At 39.3% G+C, this 18,097-nt stretch overlaps 2 protein-coding genes across 9 annotated transcripts; both read right to left on the minus strand.

Annotated features, from left to right (window-relative positions):
* Window positions 1–2,738: 2,738 nt before the first annotated feature.
* On the minus strand, window positions 2,739–5,293 carry LOC147522364 (uncharacterized). 4 transcript variants are annotated; one of them, XM_086593071.1, is made up of 8 exons: window positions 5,160–5,293; window positions 4,917–4,988; window positions 4,543–4,841; window positions 4,389–4,427; window positions 4,198–4,302; window positions 3,954–4,022; window positions 3,353–3,628; window positions 2,739–3,020 (listed from the first exon to the last, which is right to left on the minus strand). In XM_086593071.1, the coding sequence occupies exons 3-7, from the start codon at window positions 4,657–4,659 to the stop codon at window positions 3,353–3,355; spliced, it is 606 nt and encodes a 201-aa protein (XP_086449197.1). In that variant the 5' UTR covers window positions 4,660–4,841; window positions 4,917–4,988; window positions 5,160–5,293; the 3' UTR covers window positions 2,739–3,020. The 4 variants fall into 4 exon arrangements, with proteins under 4 accessions (XP_086449197.1, XP_086449205.1, XP_086449203.1 ...); XM_086593079.1 differs by lacking the exon at window positions 5,160–5,293 and having other exon boundaries at window positions 4,389–4,412; window positions 4,917–5,152; XM_086593077.1 differs by lacking the exon at window positions 5,160–5,293 and having other exon boundaries at window positions 2,739–3,043; window positions 4,917–5,152.
* Window positions 5,294–5,420: 127 nt separating this feature from the next.
* On the minus strand, window positions 5,421–9,334 carry LOC147522365 (uncharacterized). 5 transcript variants are annotated; one of them, XM_086593088.1, is made up of 4 exons: window positions 7,312–9,334; window positions 6,749–7,205; window positions 6,515–6,599; window positions 5,421–5,440 (listed from the first exon to the last, which is right to left on the minus strand). In XM_086593088.1, exon 1 carries the CDS (start codon window positions 8,673–8,675, stop codon window positions 7,749–7,751), a length of 927 nt encoding a protein of 308 aa, XP_086449214.1. In that variant the 5' UTR covers window positions 8,676–9,334; the 3' UTR covers window positions 5,421–5,440; window positions 6,515–6,599; window positions 6,749–7,205; window positions 7,312–7,748. The 5 variants fall into 5 exon arrangements, with proteins under 5 accessions (XP_086449214.1, XP_086449222.1, XP_086449225.1 ...); XM_086593096.1 differs by having other exon boundaries at window positions 6,515–6,617; XM_086593099.1 differs by lacking the exon at window positions 5,421–5,440 and having other exon boundaries at window positions 6,012–6,599; window positions 6,749–6,830; window positions 7,093–7,205.
* Window positions 9,335–18,097: the final 8,763 nt, after the last annotated feature.

Here is an 18,097-nt window from a genome sequence, read left to right on the forward strand (position 1 = left end):
AGCTAATTCTAACAACCTTGTTAATCCGTGCCTTGACAGACAACCCACCATTGGATCTACCTAAAATTTGTATATGTCATTTAACTGGATATCAAGAATCTATGGATTAAATTTGAGGTCAATCCGATAAGACCTCCATCTAAACAGAAACAAAGGACTGCACCCATCAGTTTTCTGGTGTAGTTTCTACTACGACTAGTCCCACTAATGGAAGCCTCGACAGATATCAAGCCATTGGATAAATCTAAAAATCTAATATGGAAGACTAAAATGTGTCAGGAAACTATAGATTAAATTTCATACAAATCCGAGTACGGAAAGGTCACCATCTAAGAAGAAACAAATGACTGCACACTGCAGTTTTTCTGGTGTAGAAACACTAGGACCTGTCATGCTTATGCGCACCTCGACAGAAATCCAACCGTTGGATCTGTCTAAAATTTTAATATGTCAGACTACAATGTGTCAGGAAACTATGGATTAAATTTCATACAAATCCGAGAATGGACATGACACCATCTAAGCAGAAACAAAAGACTGCACACTGCAGTTTTTCTGGTGTAGAAACACTACGACGTGTCACACTTATGCGCGCCTCGACAGAAATCCAACCGTTGGATCTGTCTAAAATTTTATTATGTCAGACTACAATGTGTCAGAAAACTATGGATTAAATTTGAGAGACATCCGTTTGCGGAAAGATCTCCATCTGAACAGAATTAAAAGACTGCGCAGACAACTTTTCTAGAATGGTGTTTACTGTTAACTGTTCATCTTCTTCACAAAACTCTATACAATTTATTAATGGCTTTATCCTCCCAATATACAATCCATATGATCACACATAACAAACAACATATCCTATTTCTATGGAAACAATCAAAGAAATAAATATAACTCACCTTATTAAGTCTACAAGATGTAAACAACTATGAATATCAATAGTGGGTGAGCCCAATACTTTTAGGCCCCTTTTTCTCTTTTTCTTCCTCTTCCCCTTCTTTTTATTGGAGGCTAGGGTTTTGATTTTGAATAATCATATTTTTACAGAGAAAATTCGCAGCTCTTTATTTATTCCATGTTTTAAAGTCCGTTTAAGGTAACCTATGGGCCTCCAATGGGTCTAAAACACCCAAGGTCCATACCTATATGAATGGGTACATTTTAACAATGTTTTCAAGCCCAAAATGATTATAAAATACCCACATAAGTTCTAACAAACAATTCAAGTAAAAACATTAACTTTTTTTTTTGAAAATCAACAATAGCTAAACAAATTCTAGAATAAGCTAGACTTCATAATATAATAGTTATTTTCAATCAAATAATTTAATTTATGTTGTTTAAAAATTGGGGTTGTTATACCTTGTGATGACTGTGGAAGAGTGTGCATCATTGAGCTGTTGGAAGAAGGAGAGGCAAGTCGACCTAGAGAACCAAGTCCAGAAGTTCCACCTGGATTCGAACATAAGCTCAAGAAATCTCCTAGGTTACCAGCAGCAGCAGTAAATGAAGCAGCAGTTGCAAATGAAGCAGCAGTGAGGGAATCAGCACCAACACTATCCAAGCAGCAAGTTCAAGAGGTTATCCTGGGTCTTGCTGCTGCTGCAGCTTATCCTAGGCTTTGTATGAAGTCCAAGAAGTCTAAGAAGTCTAAGTCTAAGAAGTGATGTCTTGGTGTATGTGTTGAAGTGAACTGATGTTTGAAGTGTGTTTGTTAGGTTTATCTAGGCAGTGTCTTGTGTCTTATGTCTTGTTTCTATGTTTTGATGTTTTTTTAGCTTGGTTGTCTTGTTCTATGTTAAATTATCAATTCCTGATGTAGTGTAGTGATGTTTAATGTTTGCTTTTGTTATGTTAAATTATCAAATGCATTTTTCATTACATACATACAGTGACAGAAACACAGAAATCAGAGAACTCTACAATTTCATTCCATTTTCATTTTCATTCAACTCATTACATTACAAAAACCAAGTTACAGAACATTACAGAAACACAATGCACATCACTTATTAACCAAACAAATACTTGTAAAGCAAGAATACAACAACCAAAATCAAACAAGTTTTCTTCATCTGATAATTCTGGCATTCCAAAGCTGTCACCTTTTTCTTCAACTCTGTTCTCTTCTTCTTCTCTGCAGAGTGAACAATTACATTCAATTTTCCTTGCAACTCCACCTTTTTCATGTTAGCTTCCTCCAAACTTTCTTTCAATCCATCAACCTCTTTGTACAAATCAATGAACCTTTGCTTTGTTGATTTTGGAACTTTGTCCTCCCAATCAAAGTAGCCACAATCGTGAGTTTTGTAATTTGTACAACCAAAAAATCTTCTTCCCAAATTTCCAACAATCTTTGACATTACCAAAGGAGATGGCTCTCCACAAAAGCATGAATGATTCGAATTGATAGAGGTGGATGACATTTTGAACTATTCAAATTGAGAGTTAGGGTTTCAAATTGAGAGTTAGGGTTTTCAAAGGGAGGAAGAAGGTTAAACTCGCAATTGAGAGTTAGTGTTTCAAGTTTTCAAATTGAGGTACCAGGTCATGTGTATTTCAAAAAATGCCACATGTCTAGATGACCGGACACGTGGCATAGGACGATGGCCACATCAGCAAAAATTGATTGAAAATACTTCCAAGTCTCAAAGTGATAATTTTTTGATAGTACAATGTAGTTTAATGCCTAGAAAATTGTATAGTATCCAAAGTGCAAAAACATGTATAGTACATTGTATACTATGCCAATAAAGTGTATAACTTAAGAAAATAGTTTAGATTACATTAATTAGTAAAGGCTTTAGGCCATGTAATAGAAGATCCCACATGTCACTAAAGAGTTTTCCTCTAACACCAAACAACTCAGCGTTAAATTCCAGGATCTCGTCCACTATAATCCGATATGCATTCTCAGGTACATCCTTTCGATCACCAAACATTCTTCCAATGGCAACCACTCTTCCCCCATGCTTTGCAGCTCACACGTTTGTGCAGAACGTGATACCATTGGTCGCCTAGAAAATAAATGATCAGTTGTCTGCGACGAACAAGATACGAAGTAATAAGAAAATCTCAATATAACAAACATGTCAACTAGCTAAACTTTAGCTCGTATTTTTCCACAGCTAGTTAGATAGAGTTACTTCCCAGTGAGAGTGAGAATGTAACAACCTATGATTTATTTATTTTTATTATTGATAAAAGGGCCAATGGTGAAGCTCGGAAAGAATTGATTAGAGTATGTGTTCTTAAGTATTTCAGAGTGGGATTATGTAGTGATAGTATATTTATGATTTGCAATTTGCAATTTACAAGTTAAAAGGGTACACTAATTTTAACCAAATACCTAATCAGATGGAGAGTTTGTAGAGATTCGCGTTGGTGCTCCCTGATTAATTCCTTGCATTGTGAGCATTGCATTCACTTGTGACTGTATCTCCATTTGTGTATTTTTCCCATCAATCACCTTCTGTTTCAAATCATCTATTTGGCTTTGGAATTCCAACTTTGATCTCACCACTTCTTTGGCTTTCCTTTTATAAGGAGATGCAGCCATAAGAGTGGTCTTGGAGACACCACTACCCAAGCCTAGCACTCGACCCCTTCCATCCTTTCCAAAGACCTACAAACTCATATTCAGTTACGTTTGTTTATCTAATATTCAGTTAAGTTAAATGAAGTCAACCTGTCACCCTCAATGCACCTATCTACATTATTTACGAACACGCTGGCTCAGACTTGCATACACAAGCACGGATGCAATAGGTTATCTGTTTTGAACTGGTCACATAGAATCTTCACTCTTTTAGGGCCAATTCCTGCTTTAAACGAGCCTAACCTTTTAGGATTACATAGCAACCATGTTGTTGCCCCTTAACCCCATCAATTGAGAAAAAGAGAGAAAAAGAAAACATGAAACTAAACTTTGAATAATAAAAAAAAAATACCAAGTGGGATTGCACATTTGCCAGCTTCGTCTGATCAAACTCATACTCTTTAAGAGGTACTTTGGCTGCCTGCCAGTAGATAGTGAAACAACATGAAAACTATTAGCCAAAAGAGAAAGGATTTGAATGATATGTTTTCTTTGTCAAGCAACAGAAAAGGGCTGCTCGCCCTCTTCTTTTGCTATTTTCTTATTTTCATCAGATAGGCAGAAAAGAGCTGCTATTGATCACAAGAATATGCGACCTTTAGATAGCTAAGAAATTTCAACTCTTCAGGTAGAAGGAAGAGTAGAGCATGTCCTTTTCCGCCTTCTCCACGAGCTGTCTGACCAACGCGATGAACGTACTCCTGATGAAAATAACAACCAAAAATCACTTAAGATCAAGTCTATCCACGAGACTCGAAATTCACAATACAGTGGGAACGAGTGGCACCTTAGGTTCATCTGGAGGGTCATGCTGCACAATCCAGTCCTATGCATTAGGAAGAATTTGAAAAAAAAAGAAATATTATGTGAGTACTCAGACTCATTCAAAAACTATAAAATGAATATCATCGAAATCAAAGGAACACGTTGAGGAAGCATACCACGGCAGGAATATCAAGCCCACGAGCAGCAACGTCGGTACATAATAAGATGCCCTTCTCTGCCTTACAGAAGTAAAAAAAAAGTGGATGTACGTTTTTGCTGCTTCTGCTTTCCATGTATATCAGAACAATCCACTTGAATGTATTTGAGAAGTTCCGAATGATACTTGACCGAATTACATGAAGAAAAGAAAACCATCACTTTCTTTGATAAATTCCTTTTCAAGAATGAATATAGAAGAAGAAATCTCGTCACTTGGCGCAACACAGTAACCTTGTTGCAAACCTTCTACAGTAACCTACATTGCCAAGCACCTTGTCAGCACAAAGAACAATGACAATACTTTTGTAAACACTATATATTATTTATGTACCTTTGATCTTCCATAATCTACATCAATATACACTGGAGTTGTTTGAAATGACAAACGTGCCAAATCTTCAACCTACATAATGTAATGGAAACCACAAGTCCAATATGGGGATAATGAGAAATGATCATGGATAATGTCTTCAAATTTCCATATTAATTGCTATGTTCGATCCACCCAATAAAATCAATATGTACCGCTAATTTATCAAAAATATCATTCAATCTATTGGGCGTCAAGGCTTACTCTGGGGGGCAGGGGAGAGGGGTTAGATGCTGATATATCTCTTTAGATTGGTTCCACTATAAACCGATATATCTGAAGATATTTTACACGCTATTTGGATCACCGTAATATTGAAAAAATAACATCTACATACCTATTTAAAAGTCACCGTGTAGCTGAAAAGAGAAATTTTTTGTTTAAAGTCGCCTGCATATTGAATAAAAACTTTGTCAATGAGCGCCGGACAAAAGCAATATATAATACAATACAATATAATAACTGAAAAAAGCTGTTTGCCTCGCCTGATTGCACAGTCAATGCCGGACAAAAGCATTAACAATACACCGTACAGATGTAAATCATTACCGTACTAAATTAGCTTACCCAAGTTATTTTGCACATATTCTAAATCATTAACCACCCCCAAGTTTGTTCATTACCCCCATATTATTTTGACTCCCATATTTCATTCCCTACCATCATGTTTTTTCCTCCCAACCATGTTTGTATTACTCATTTATTTGCCAGAAAATGAATTTATTCGTTGTCCACCAGACCACCACAAAAAGATTAGAAAAACAAATGATCACTACTTCTCTTCACCAGCCAAATCTCAAGATAAGGAATGCATAACTCGGCTTGGATCAAGGATAGGCTATTAGTCACAAAAGGAAATCACCACTTGGCAATGAATCACTCCCAGCTAATATTGTACCAAACATCAGTTTCAACACAGAGCCTAGTAAAGCGTAATCAACTAAAGAAATCACTTTACACCAGTATCACAGCCAACACAGATCAAGTGGCTAGAAATTTCTAGAAACTAGAAAACCATAGTAAATAGATGAGACCAGCCACCGTGTGAGTGCTTATTGGGTAATCTGATCTGATTCTACAGCACAGACCAACAGCCAAAATTCATTGGACCAACAGATGCCACCAACATATCGTCCTCGGCTTCCTTGCTGAGGTCCTCCCTGAGGGCCACCACTGTATCCTCCTCGGCCCCCCTGTTGAGGTTGAGAAGGTCCCCAACCTCTTCCACCCTGTTGCCCTGCACCACGACCACCTCCTTGCTGGAGTGGTGGATATTGTTGCTGCACTGGTGGTCCTTAAAGCATAGAAGAATACTTATCATTTGGGCATACCTACTTTACACATCCAATCAAATCATATATTCTTTCTTTCTTTCACTTTGGCCGTGGTTATGCTGCGTTAACTAAGTAACGATCATAAGACTGAATATGCATAAGGATCTGTCACTTTTAAACACAAGGAAAGTTCTAAGTACATGAGTTTTGGACCTTCTACTGCTACCTAATGACCAGCCACTGAACCAAAGTTCTTGTCCACCCAGACTGATTCAAGGAACTCACCTCCCACACTGATTCAAGCTGCCTGTCACCAATTCAAGCTGCTTCAGAAGTACACGAACAAGGAGCAGTTGATCGGGGTATGTTTCTGCATGGTGTTAAGGGCCTGTTAAGCATTCATACAAGTGAACCAACAATCTAAATATTCATTTTTGTAAGGCCAAGAAGACAAAATAAACAATTAAAACAAGAAGTACCCTTGCAGCAAATATCTAGCCTTCAGTAAGATTTACTAACCTTCAATCAGACCTTGGAAATTCACTTGCAGATGACAAAAACAGATGTATAAGTGAGCTGTTGTTTAGCAATCTTTAAAGCCCTAACGAAAAACGTCATAGTTCCATCCTACCTCATAAAGTACTGTAAAAAATATATTTATATTTAATAGCAATTCATAATTGATTAGAAGTAAACAACTGAGTTGTATGTATTAATGATAAAATAAAACTGTAATAGAAATGCAATTGCCAAATATTTTATTTAAAATGCCCATATAATCAACCGAAGTGCCAAACCATCATAAAACAAGATAAAAAGTGTGCTACCGAGTAAATCATCTTGGAATAGAGTTAGGGGATTACAACAAGAGGGGTGAATTTCATTTAATGTACATAACCCTAGATTCAATAGTAGAAGATACTTGTTTCCCTTTAAATGCAACCCATCCTCTCTTTCATTGTTCGTTGCAATTCACCTGAACAATTAAATAAAAATTAGTCAACGGGAGAACTAAATCCAAAAACATGCTCTATTGTCAAAATAAATAAGATAAAGCGGCCGACGAGAACATGATGGAATACTTGATTAACAACGCATTCAAACTATTCCTCGTCACCATCTGCTTCCACCTCAACTTCCTCACTATCACCATCCGCTTCCATCTCAACTTCCTCATCTTCCTCACTATCACCATCTTCTTCCGCCTCAACTTCCTCACTGTCACCATCTGCTTCCGCCTCAACTTCCACTGTCATTAGCATTTTCCTCCATATTGATATCTAATGGGATCCTCTTCTTTCCCTCTTCTTCCTCAGGACCCTCATAATCAGATGGGATACAGTCTAAATGTGATCCAAAGGAACTGACTGTATTGAGTTCCAAGGAGGAGGACGGAAAGTTTGGGCATGTCTTCCTCAAGTATTCTACCACTAAGTCCAGTCGGGATCTGTTACTCAGCGCTAGCAGGTAAAAGTATTTTGTTTTGACAACACCAGGGACTATTGGGTAGTCGTTATCACTATCTAGTTCGTGAAAAGTAACTGTCTGTACCGAGTTCCAAGGAGGACGGAAAGTTTGGACATGTCTTCCTCAAGTATTCTAGCACTAAGTCCAGTTGGGATTTTGTACTCACCATTAGCCGGTATAAGTCTTTTGTTTTGGCAGCAACAGGGGCTATTGGGGAGTGGTTATCACTATCTTGTTCGTATACAGTTCTACTTGTCATCCTTGAAACACTAAGTCGGCTAATGGGGGAATCCTGCTGAATACACATGCAATGGGGAGGAACACCAGCACCTGTGATGATTTTGCTGATAAGAATGCCATGAGGCATACATATATTCTTTTTGCTTTTACCAGAATGCTCCACAATGTTATGCCAGATTATAGTTCCCAAGTCGAGTTTATCCCCTTTTCGCATTGCATTGATCAGATAAAGCCCAAAGTCGTTGATGTGGTTAAAATGACCACATTTTGGCAGGGCAGTTGAAAATAATATCCGATGGAGAATACGAAACCGCGGTTTTATCCTAGTCGATGGCAGATTGGCAATAAAATCTTTGTGACGATGTTGAAAATTGGCCTTCAATGGATAAAGAAGATGAACATCTCCTCGAGAAACCTTAAGGGTTGACGTGATGCTTGCAAGAGTAACTACAATATCTTTCCCACAGACTTTTGTTTTGAAAATGAGTTTTTTCATTTCCACTCCATGAATATTTGCGTAAAATAACTTGACCAAATGGGGGTATGCCACTCCTTTTATTTTCATCAAGTTTTGCCAGTTGATCCTCTTGATCCATTTGGTAATAATATCGTCACCGATCTCGTTGAGAAAAACCTCGCTTTCCAAAGCCAACGGTCTATTATTACAAATCTTGTCCATGTATGTTGCATAAGCCAATATAGATACGAAATCTTGATGAGAAACCTCACAACTTTTCATAGTCGGGGCCCTATTACCAATGGACTGAGAAAGTCTCTTTCACTTCGGCGCCATAATCCAATATAAGTTCTCAAGAACCTAAATTAGAAACAATAGCAAGAGGATTACATCAATAACAATTTAATCAGTTTGACAAGTAAATGCTATGTCAATAGAGCTTAAATTTAGATCTAACAATGTTTGACATAATACATCATTCCAATTAAAGCGTTTATTTCATGACCATGTATCAAGCTAAACACAAACTTGATGAAAATATCCCTATTTCCAATGCAACAATTTTACAATTTAAGCAAATTTCCTTATTTCCAATTCAACAACACAACAATTCAAACAAATTTCCCAACTTTCGGTTCCCATATCTTCCAAGTCTATATGTCCAAGTTAGTATTAATTTCGAGGCTTACAATATTGACAAATTAACAAGTTCTAGCTAAGTCTACACAATATACTCAAATTAAATAATGTGTAAGGTTGCTCATTCCGATTAGGAAGGCCACAAGTGTTGATTATTAGTCTCTCTTTTGGTTCTATCTTATTATTTCTCTCACTGGAATCCCTAAATATTTTTTTTCCAAGGTGAAATGTCCTCTAAAACTTACGTCAAAAGCAAGGATACGACAATAATATAAACACGCATATTGACAACTTTATGTGCCACCTACACGATAAAATATAATTGAAAGTAAAATGAGTATAAAAATAAAGTTGTAACTGCCTATCTTTCCTAATTCATAACTCCTTGTATAGATGTCCAAATCAAATGAAACTTGGTTCATTTGAAAATTGACATATAGCTCTATCTTTTATGTCTAGGTAACTGAAGCCTAAATTTGACTCAAACTATGTCAAAAGTGAGCTCAAAATCAGACCAGTGCAGCTTCCTATGGCAGACTACAACACGTGTTCAACCTTCTAACAATCATACAAGTAGAAAACCATGACTATAGATATATTTGAGTAACTACTTACTTGACCCTTGAACATCCAAAGATGTAAAGAAAGCAAGAAAAGATCAAACCAGTCCATGGTAGCGATTAGATTGCAATAAATATGTGTAAGAGGTGCACGAAATTGAGTTGGAACAATCGACCTTTCAAAACACAACTCCCAACTCAGTTATCCAAATACAGTGAAACTGGAACCATTAGAAACTAGACACAGAGAACTAACTTTTCTCCCTAGGCAGTGCCGACCCTGAGTTTCTGGTGGCCCGAAGCCAACTCTTAAAATGTGGGCCTATATGTGTAAATTCACATGTCAAAAACAAAAATCGATGCATTTTTTGCCTTGCATTATTATTTGTTATCTCCTCTTTTTAGTCGAATTCCTTTTTGTTTTATGTGACAAATAAGATTTTATGCATCTTTTGACTTCGTAATATATGAAATAGCAAGTGGATTTAATAATTTCATTAGCCATATATAAGCTACAATTAAGCCTATAATTATATTGTTATTATTAGTAAGTGTATATTGCAAGGTGTGTTAAACTGTTTTAGTGGACTCTAGTGGTGGACTGGTGGCCCCTTACTTTGCCAAAATATGGGGGCCCAAAGCGCTTGCTTATGTGGCTTTGCCTCAGTGTTGGGGATTACACCAATACCAATCGGTTCCCCACTACACAGATAACTTGTATGAACACAATTCAACTCGGATAAATCTCAAATATCACAAACTGCCTATACTAACATGCTTGACTTCGCTAAACAACTATTAACAACGGATAATAATGTAAAGCGGTAAAAGCAAACCACAACACAAAATTTACCGTGGTTGAAGGCCAATGATGCCTACTTCCACAAGAGCGGTTCTTAATAAAGTGAGAAGGAAGATTACAATCTCTCCTTTTGGTCTCTCCCTTACTAGATCACTCTTATCTCTTTCTGAGGGTTGTATCTCGTAAAGGTTATCTCTCTCTTTTGTTTTAGTACGGATTCCAATCCTTGTTGTTTGTTTGGTTAGGTTTTCCAAAACCTTGATTTTTGGTTTTATCTCCAAAACCAAATTTGCGAATCTTGTAGCAAGGCCCCAAAAATTATGCTGGCCTGGCGCTCACTCTGGCTCAGCGAAGTCGCTGAAGACTGGAAGATTTGGGTGGGTATTCACTTCGCTGGCCGGTGTATTAAGCCCTATATTCTTGGAACTCGGCGGAAGTGAGCGCGCCTATCTGGCCTCTTCGACTTCTCTGCGATGTCGAGTTTGCCGTTTACGTCGGCTCGGTTTCTCTCCTCATGTGAGGGATAACTCAACAATCTCCCCCTCGAGCGGTGGGGGCTACCTCCATGCAATTGCCAAATCAGCCGGGGGAGTGTCTTTGCCATTCGGCAATAGCACAACAAACATCAAACTTACCTTTCGGTAAGACTTTGGTAAATCATATCCGACCCGTTCTTGTCGGTATGGATCTTCTCGATACCAAATGCTTGTCTTAAAGTACTTCTCTAATCAATGATAGCATGCGTGTATGTGCTTGGATCTAGAATGAAAACTTCGGATTCTTGCTCAAGTGGATGGCTTTCGGTATCACATAGAACTACAAATTGTTTACGCTTTAGCCCTATTTCGTCGAAGAACCTCTTCATCCATAGCAACTCTTTTGCAACACTTTCGATTGGCTGCAATATGCTCTACGTAGTGGTGGAAGGGCAACACACTTTTGCAACTTAGATTGCCAAGCTGCTGCTCCCCCCGCAAAAGTAACGGATAACCGGAGGTGGACTTCATCAGTCGACATCACTGCCATGTATGCGCATCGGTGTAGCGCTTCAAGTAAGGGCTTACTTCCACCAAAACACAAACCACGATTTGGAAGTGCCTTTGAGATATCTCAATATCCACTTAACACCTTCCCAATGCTCTTTACCCGATTTGTGAAATCGCTTACCACCTGGCGCGAAAGCAATATCCGGTCTAGTACACACCATGGCATACATCAAAGCGCCCGCTGCGGATGCATAAGGAATCTTTTCCATCGACTCTGCTCATGCTCACCTTAGGACACATCTCTTTGGTCATGCGGGCTGGCCACCAAAGCGGACAAGCGCCGGCCGGCTTGATCCATGTTGAATCTTGACACCTTACCGATGTAGCTTTCTTGAGAAAGCCACTGACTTCCACTCTTTACGTCACGGTGATCCATTATCCCAGTATCTGCTTTGCTTGACCCAAATCCTTCATCTCAAAGGACTTTTCAAGTCTTTCTTGACTTGGATATCTTGTTGATGTTTGGGCCAACTATCAACATATCATCCACATCACAATGAATAGCCTGATGAAATCCCCATCACGGAAAACGAACAAACACCACAATGATCGGAGCGGACTTCTTGTATCCTTGCTTTAGCCATAAAGGAATCAAACTTTATGTACCCAGCATCTCGGTGCTTGCTTGACCAACCCATACAAGCTCTTTATCGGCTTGCATACTAGGTGCTCCTTGCCTTTGACCTCAAAAACCCGGGTGGTCCATGTAGACATCTTCTTCAAGGTCTCCATGAAGAAAAGCTGTCTTAACATCTAGCTGCTCAACCTCTAGGTTCATACTTTGCGGTCATACCCAATACCACCCGGATAGAAGTCATCTTCACTCTGAGGAGAAAAATCTCATCAAAGTCAATCCTTTCCTTTGGCCGAATCCGCTTCCACAACAAAGGCGAGCTTTGTGCCTTGGGTGAGGATTGTTCTCTCATGCTTGACTTTGTATATCCACTTATTCTTGAGAACTTTTCTCCTGTGGGTTTCTCAACTAACTTCGTAAGTGTGATTCTTATGCAAAGAATCCATCTCGTCATGCATGGCCTTGACAACCATTTTCTTTATGCGTACGCTTCAAGTGCCTCTTGATAGTACATAGGTTCTCCACCATCGGATAGTAGCGCCGCGTCGCATTATGTGGTGGATACAGTTGAAGCTAGTCTCTCTGTCGGGACCTCCATCTGTCTGGTGGTGCACCGGGAGGATGCATGCACGCTTGCTCGGTGGTGGTTCATGCATCTCATTTGCATCTTCTATACCCGATAGGTTCTATCCCGTCATGAAGCGATAGGATTCTCATCATGAGTTTCAAACTCATGGTTCTCTGCATTCTCAATGCCTTACGCGCGTTCCATAGTAGGAACTTTTGGTTACGAATCAACAAGATCATTGGTGAAAGCGTAGCTTCTCACCCCTCCTCAAATCTCTGCTATGGTTTTGGTCTTCTAAGAACCTGACATCTCGACCGGATTACCTTCTTGTTAATCGGATCATAGAGTTTGTAACCAAACTTTTCATCTCCATAACCGAGGAAAAATGCTTTGCTTGGCTTTGTCATCAAGCTTGGATCTCTCATCGCCGGAATATGCACAAAATGCCACGCACCCAAATACCACCAGTATCCATAATCAACAGCGCTGACCATACCTCTCTGCGGATAATCACTATTCAGGAGGCTTTCTTTGGTGACGGGTTGATCACATGCGGTATGCGCATTGCTTCTACCCGGTAGCTTCTAGGTAGCTTAGAGTGAGATAGCATGCATCTCATCCCTCTCTACAATGGTGCGGTTCATTCTCTGCTGCTATTCCATTACATTTGCGGTGTCTTGGGAGCGATGCGCTCATGCCGAATCCCATGACTGCGGCAATACTCTTCAAATGGCCCAATGTACTCACCCCCATTATCGGCGAATACACTTCCAACAACTTCCGGTCTCTCTTTCCACCATCTTTGTGGAATTTCTCAAACACGCCAAAGTACTTCATCCTTGGTCTTGCGGACTATAGGCCCATATCTTTCTTGACGCATCATCAATGAATGTCAAAGTAACGAAACTCCACTGGTGGGACTTCACTCTCATAGGACCACATAAGTGCGTATTGCACTAGCTCGAGGGCGGTGTCGCTTTACGTGAAGGCGGGAATCTTTGGAAAGACACCTTGTGTTGCTTTCCTACCAAACAATGAGTACATGTATTTAAATGTGTACCTTTAATGTGCGGCATGGCCTTTTGCTTAGCAAGAACTTCCATCCCTTTTATGCCCATGTGACCACGGTCTCTTGTGGTGCCGGTTCGGATGAAGCTTCTTCCGCGCGCATTAAACTACGCTTTACACAAACTAGCGTGTTTTGTAAAAGAGAGCAAGTTTTTCTTTCCTCGGCTCTTCTGATGGAACCTTTGGTCGGTTTCCATACCCGTTACCAAAGCGAGTTTACAAAGCCATCATCATCTAATTTCCGGCCCGAAATTAGGCTTAGCCGTATGTCGGGGACATGTCTTACATCCTTGAGTGTCAAGGTGTAGCCGACATTGGTTTCTACATGAACATCTCAATGCCTATAATCTTGAGACTCCAGCATTTACCCATCCTTACTTCACCATATTCACCGCGGTGTAGGTAGTGAAGAATCCCCAATCGCGATTGTGGCGTGATAGGATGCTCTGTATCTATCACCCGCTCGTATCGACATGAGGTACTAAGGCGAACACACACCTGATCGACCTGATTCCACTAGGTCGATCGACTAGATGCGGTAGTATCTCTGCACGTGTTTCCGTTCCTGCGCACCATGTCTTCATGTACCGCGGTTATTCTTCTCATCCCTCTTGATTATTGCGACTCATATCTGGGAAGTGGCCTTTGGTGGCACAATAGTAACATTGCCTCTACGCGCTTAGGAGTTCTAGCTTCACCCCTAGATTTATACGTCATCACCTCACAGAGCGAGATGGTTTTCGCCCGACCTCTCCCCGTTTCTCGTGAAAAGGACCTGCGAGGTTAGAAGAGCTGCTTCTTGCACTCCTTCTAGTCTCCTCATTCAACAAAGGCGTGGTAGCCATCTCCATGGTAACAATTCCATCCTTGGGCTGCTCCATGTAGAGAAGCGCTAATGTCTCCCAACTTTGGGTAGAGAGCCTAATAGAAACAAAGCACCAACCGTCTCCCAAATTGATCTTCATCAAATGCATCGATTGATGATATTACGTACTTCATTAAGATGCTTTCGGACATTGAAGAACCTTCTTGGTGCCGTTAATGCGCAAACTTTAACGACTAGCACTTTGTTTCCACCCGACTTCCTCTCATAAAGGTCTTGAGTTTCTTCCATAGGCTGAAGGATGTAGTCTCTTGGGCCACATGGTGAAAGACAACATCGTCAATCCACTTGTCGAATGTATCCAATCGGCTTTTTACGTCAAGCTTTTTCCACTTCGGCCTCATCGGTCTTTACGGTTTTACTCCCTCATTCTCAATGGGAAGTGCCAAGTCCTTGCGATTATAGCAAGTCTTCCATCTTGGCTTTCGGATGGTGTAGTTCTTCCTATTCGGACTCATCATCACAGTGTTCGCGGAATGGTCCATCTCTACAAGTTATTTAACCTCAAATCTTCTCTCGGGGAATTTTGTCCAAACACCGCCCGACCAAGATTCGGATAACACCCGAAAGGCTATTCTAACCAAGGCTCGATACCACTTGTTGGGGATTACACCAATACCAATCGGTTCCCCACTACCGCGGATAACTTGTATGAACACAATTCAACTCGGATAAATCTCAAATATATCACAAAGCTGCCTATACTAACATGCCCAACTTCGCTAAACAACTATTAACAACGGATAATAATGTAAAGCGGTAAAGCAAACCACAACACAAAGATTTACCGTGGTTCGGCCAATGATGCCTACTTCCACAAGAGCCAGTTCTTAATAAAGTGAGAAGGAAGATTACAATCTCTCCTTTTCAGTCTCTCACCTTACTAGATCACTCTTATCTCTTTACAGGGTTGTATCTCTGTAAAGGTTATCTCTCTCTCTTTGTTTTAGTCTGGATTCCAATCCTTCTGACTTGTTTGGTTAGGTTTTCCAAAACCTTGATTTTTGGTTTTATCTCCAAAAACCAAATTTCGCGGGTACTGTAGCAAGGCCCACAAAAATTATGCTGGCCTTCAAGATTTACTCTGGCGAAGTTCAGCTTGAAGACTGGAAATTTGGTGGTGGCTTGGCTTTGGCAGCGGGTAAGCCCTATATTCTTGGAACTCGGGCCGAAGTCGGCTATCTGGGAGGCCTCGACTTCTTCGCGATGTCGAGTTTGCCCGTTTCTATCCGACTCGGTTTCTCTCCTCATGTGAGGGATAACTCCAACACTCGGGGCGGCATCGTCCTAGGTCAATGAAACCTAACTCCAACTCTAACTTCACGACAAAACCGAAGTCGGTCCGGTATCTTCCTCAGGCGATAGCGGCACAAGTATTCTTAAACCTCTAGTCTACAATATGGAAGCAATGACTAAACATAGTAGAATTTCTACTTATCTGGTGTTTGAACTACCAACTTAGTGAATTTGTTAAAAACCATACAAGAGATTGTTAGGATATTACCACCATCAAGACTGAACTTTGACAATTTCACCCACCACCACTAAAGTGCACTTATTTGGATTCATTGTCACACTGGTACTTTGACTTACCTTGTACCTTGTATGCATATACTGTGGAGATTGGAATCACATGACTTGGTGTTGTCCTTTTCCCACCAAGCTAGCTTAAGGTCCTGATCTCCTTTTGATTCACCAAGCTAGAAAGTATAATGATCAATTAAAAGAAGTGCCACTCCAAAACTAAAACAATGATATCCAATAGTCTATCCCCTTTTATGTCCTCAATTGCATATTGAAATCTCCACACCATCAAACATACCAATTAAATGTTCAAATTCAATATTTTTAACCACCTTGAACGATCCATATACCCAACCCTTAAACTAGTGAGAAACCAGCTTTTATCAACACTAAAATAAGGAGAAATAGAGTTCTCTTTTTTCCTCTTCCTATACAAGCTTAGCTTCCTCCATATTTTGTTTCTTGTTGTTTCATTTTCTGGTCATCCTTATCTCTTTTCTTTTTCCTACCTCTAACAATATATGGCTTTTAAGCTCCCTTACCAAAGTGCTACTTACTTGATTCCAGCTCCTCTTTCTATTAGTAACTAGCAGGAGATATTGAGTTCATGGTTGTAGCCTTCCAAGCTTATAATGGTGATAATTCATTTAAGGCCAGGTGAAGAGGCGTCCCTTTTCTCACTCTTAGCTAATTTAGATGATAAGCTCTTGTGCCTTTCCCGAAGGAGGTGTCCCCTAACTAAGATCAGCCAAAACAGCAATAAAGTGGTGAACCACACCAACTCTTAATTAAACTCAAGTAGGAGCTGAGGTGTTTACATGATGTACTCAGCAACCATGCAATGCAGACTAATGACCAACTCTTGGTATTCTTTGTCACGGTCAACCACTCAACCCTTAGCTACAACTAATAATACTCTAAATACATATGCATATGATTTAACTAATTATATTGGTATATAGTGCTCCCAAGTTCATATATAGTAAATTGCACCCATGAAATTAACTAACATTGTTAAATTAAATCCTATTAATTGTTATAAAACTAGATGAATTGGTACTTGGTAGTACTTCCCTAGTATATATATGTGCTTAATGAAACAATTGACTCGCTTTCAATCCTTAAAATTTCCAGCATGCGTGACAAAACTCAGGAACACAATCTAACTAGAAAGCATGTAAAACGTATTTCGGCCCAGTAAATAATATCAAGGACACAAATTCACTAACCAATACTCGAAATTAAATCATTTTAATGACCAAGCTCACAATAACACTGACTCCACTAGCATCACTTAAAATGGTATGTTAAATTTACCGAAATACCATTGTGTAAAAATTCAAGGTATTATATATTCATTCTAAAACCATCACCTAAGGTCACTGCAACACTTGTTATAAAACAAGAAAAGACAGGACTTCAGACGTACTCATGATCAAATCGGGCAAACAGTACATAAGACATGATATAACAAAGGACATGGATTATTCAACGTAAGAACTCGGTAATATGCATATGGTAATCTAGAAACATATAGAATAATCCATCCCTGCATTCATATATCAACCTGAAAGCATTTGCACCCTTCCCAGCGAGCATTGAAAACAGTTGCGCCTATTTCTAGAACATGGAATGTGTGAGGAATATAAAGCTATCAGATTACTGCTTCCTGGTTCTATCACGCACATTTCTTGCAACATAGTTTATAAAAGCTTCAACCAAAGCATACAACAAAGAATACACCGATACAACACTAATAGTAACCACAAAGCAATACAAAAAATAGTATTGACATACATGAAAGCAAAGTATGGCAACATAAAGAGAAAACGTACACTACTTTGTAGCTCCAAATCACAAAAGACCAACATGCACCTGATTCTCCACGTCTAAAAAGAAAATTAAAGTTTTTTTCATTTGAAATTACTGTCTAAAATCCTAAAACAATCCTGTCCATCAATTAGAAAACTCGGTTGGATATTTAAGAATACAAATTTTAACCCAAACGGATCAATTTTGCAAAAAGTTTTCAATTTTATG

Source organism: Coptis chinensis, chromosome 1, assembly GCF_015680905.1.
Source record: "Coptis chinensis isolate HL-2020 chromosome 1, ASM1568090v1, whole genome shotgun sequence".
Classification (NCBI taxonomy): domain Eukaryota; kingdom Viridiplantae; phylum Streptophyta; class Magnoliopsida; order Ranunculales; family Ranunculaceae; genus Coptis; species Coptis chinensis.

What these genes read in the sequence shown, in the direction of transcription:
- LOC147522364 (XM_086593071.1), bottom strand. Translation starts at nt 4,659, where the DNA reads ATGGAAAGCAGAAGCAGCAAAAACGTACATCCACTTTTTTTTTACTTC. An exon ending in ACCCTCCAGATGAACCTAAG is followed by an intron (nt 4,303 to 4,388) that starts GTGCCACTCGTT and finishes TATTTTCATCAG; the next exon opens with GAGTACGTTCATCGCGTTGG. An exon ending in CAAATGTGCAATCCCACTTG is followed by an intron (nt 3,629 to 3,953) that starts GTATTTTTTTTT and finishes ATGAGTTTGTAG; the next exon opens with GTCTTTGGAAAGGATGGAAG.
- LOC147522365 (XM_086593088.1), bottom strand. Translation starts at nt 8,675, where the DNA reads ATGAAAAGTTGTGAGGTTTCTCATCAAGATTTCGTATCTATATTGGCT.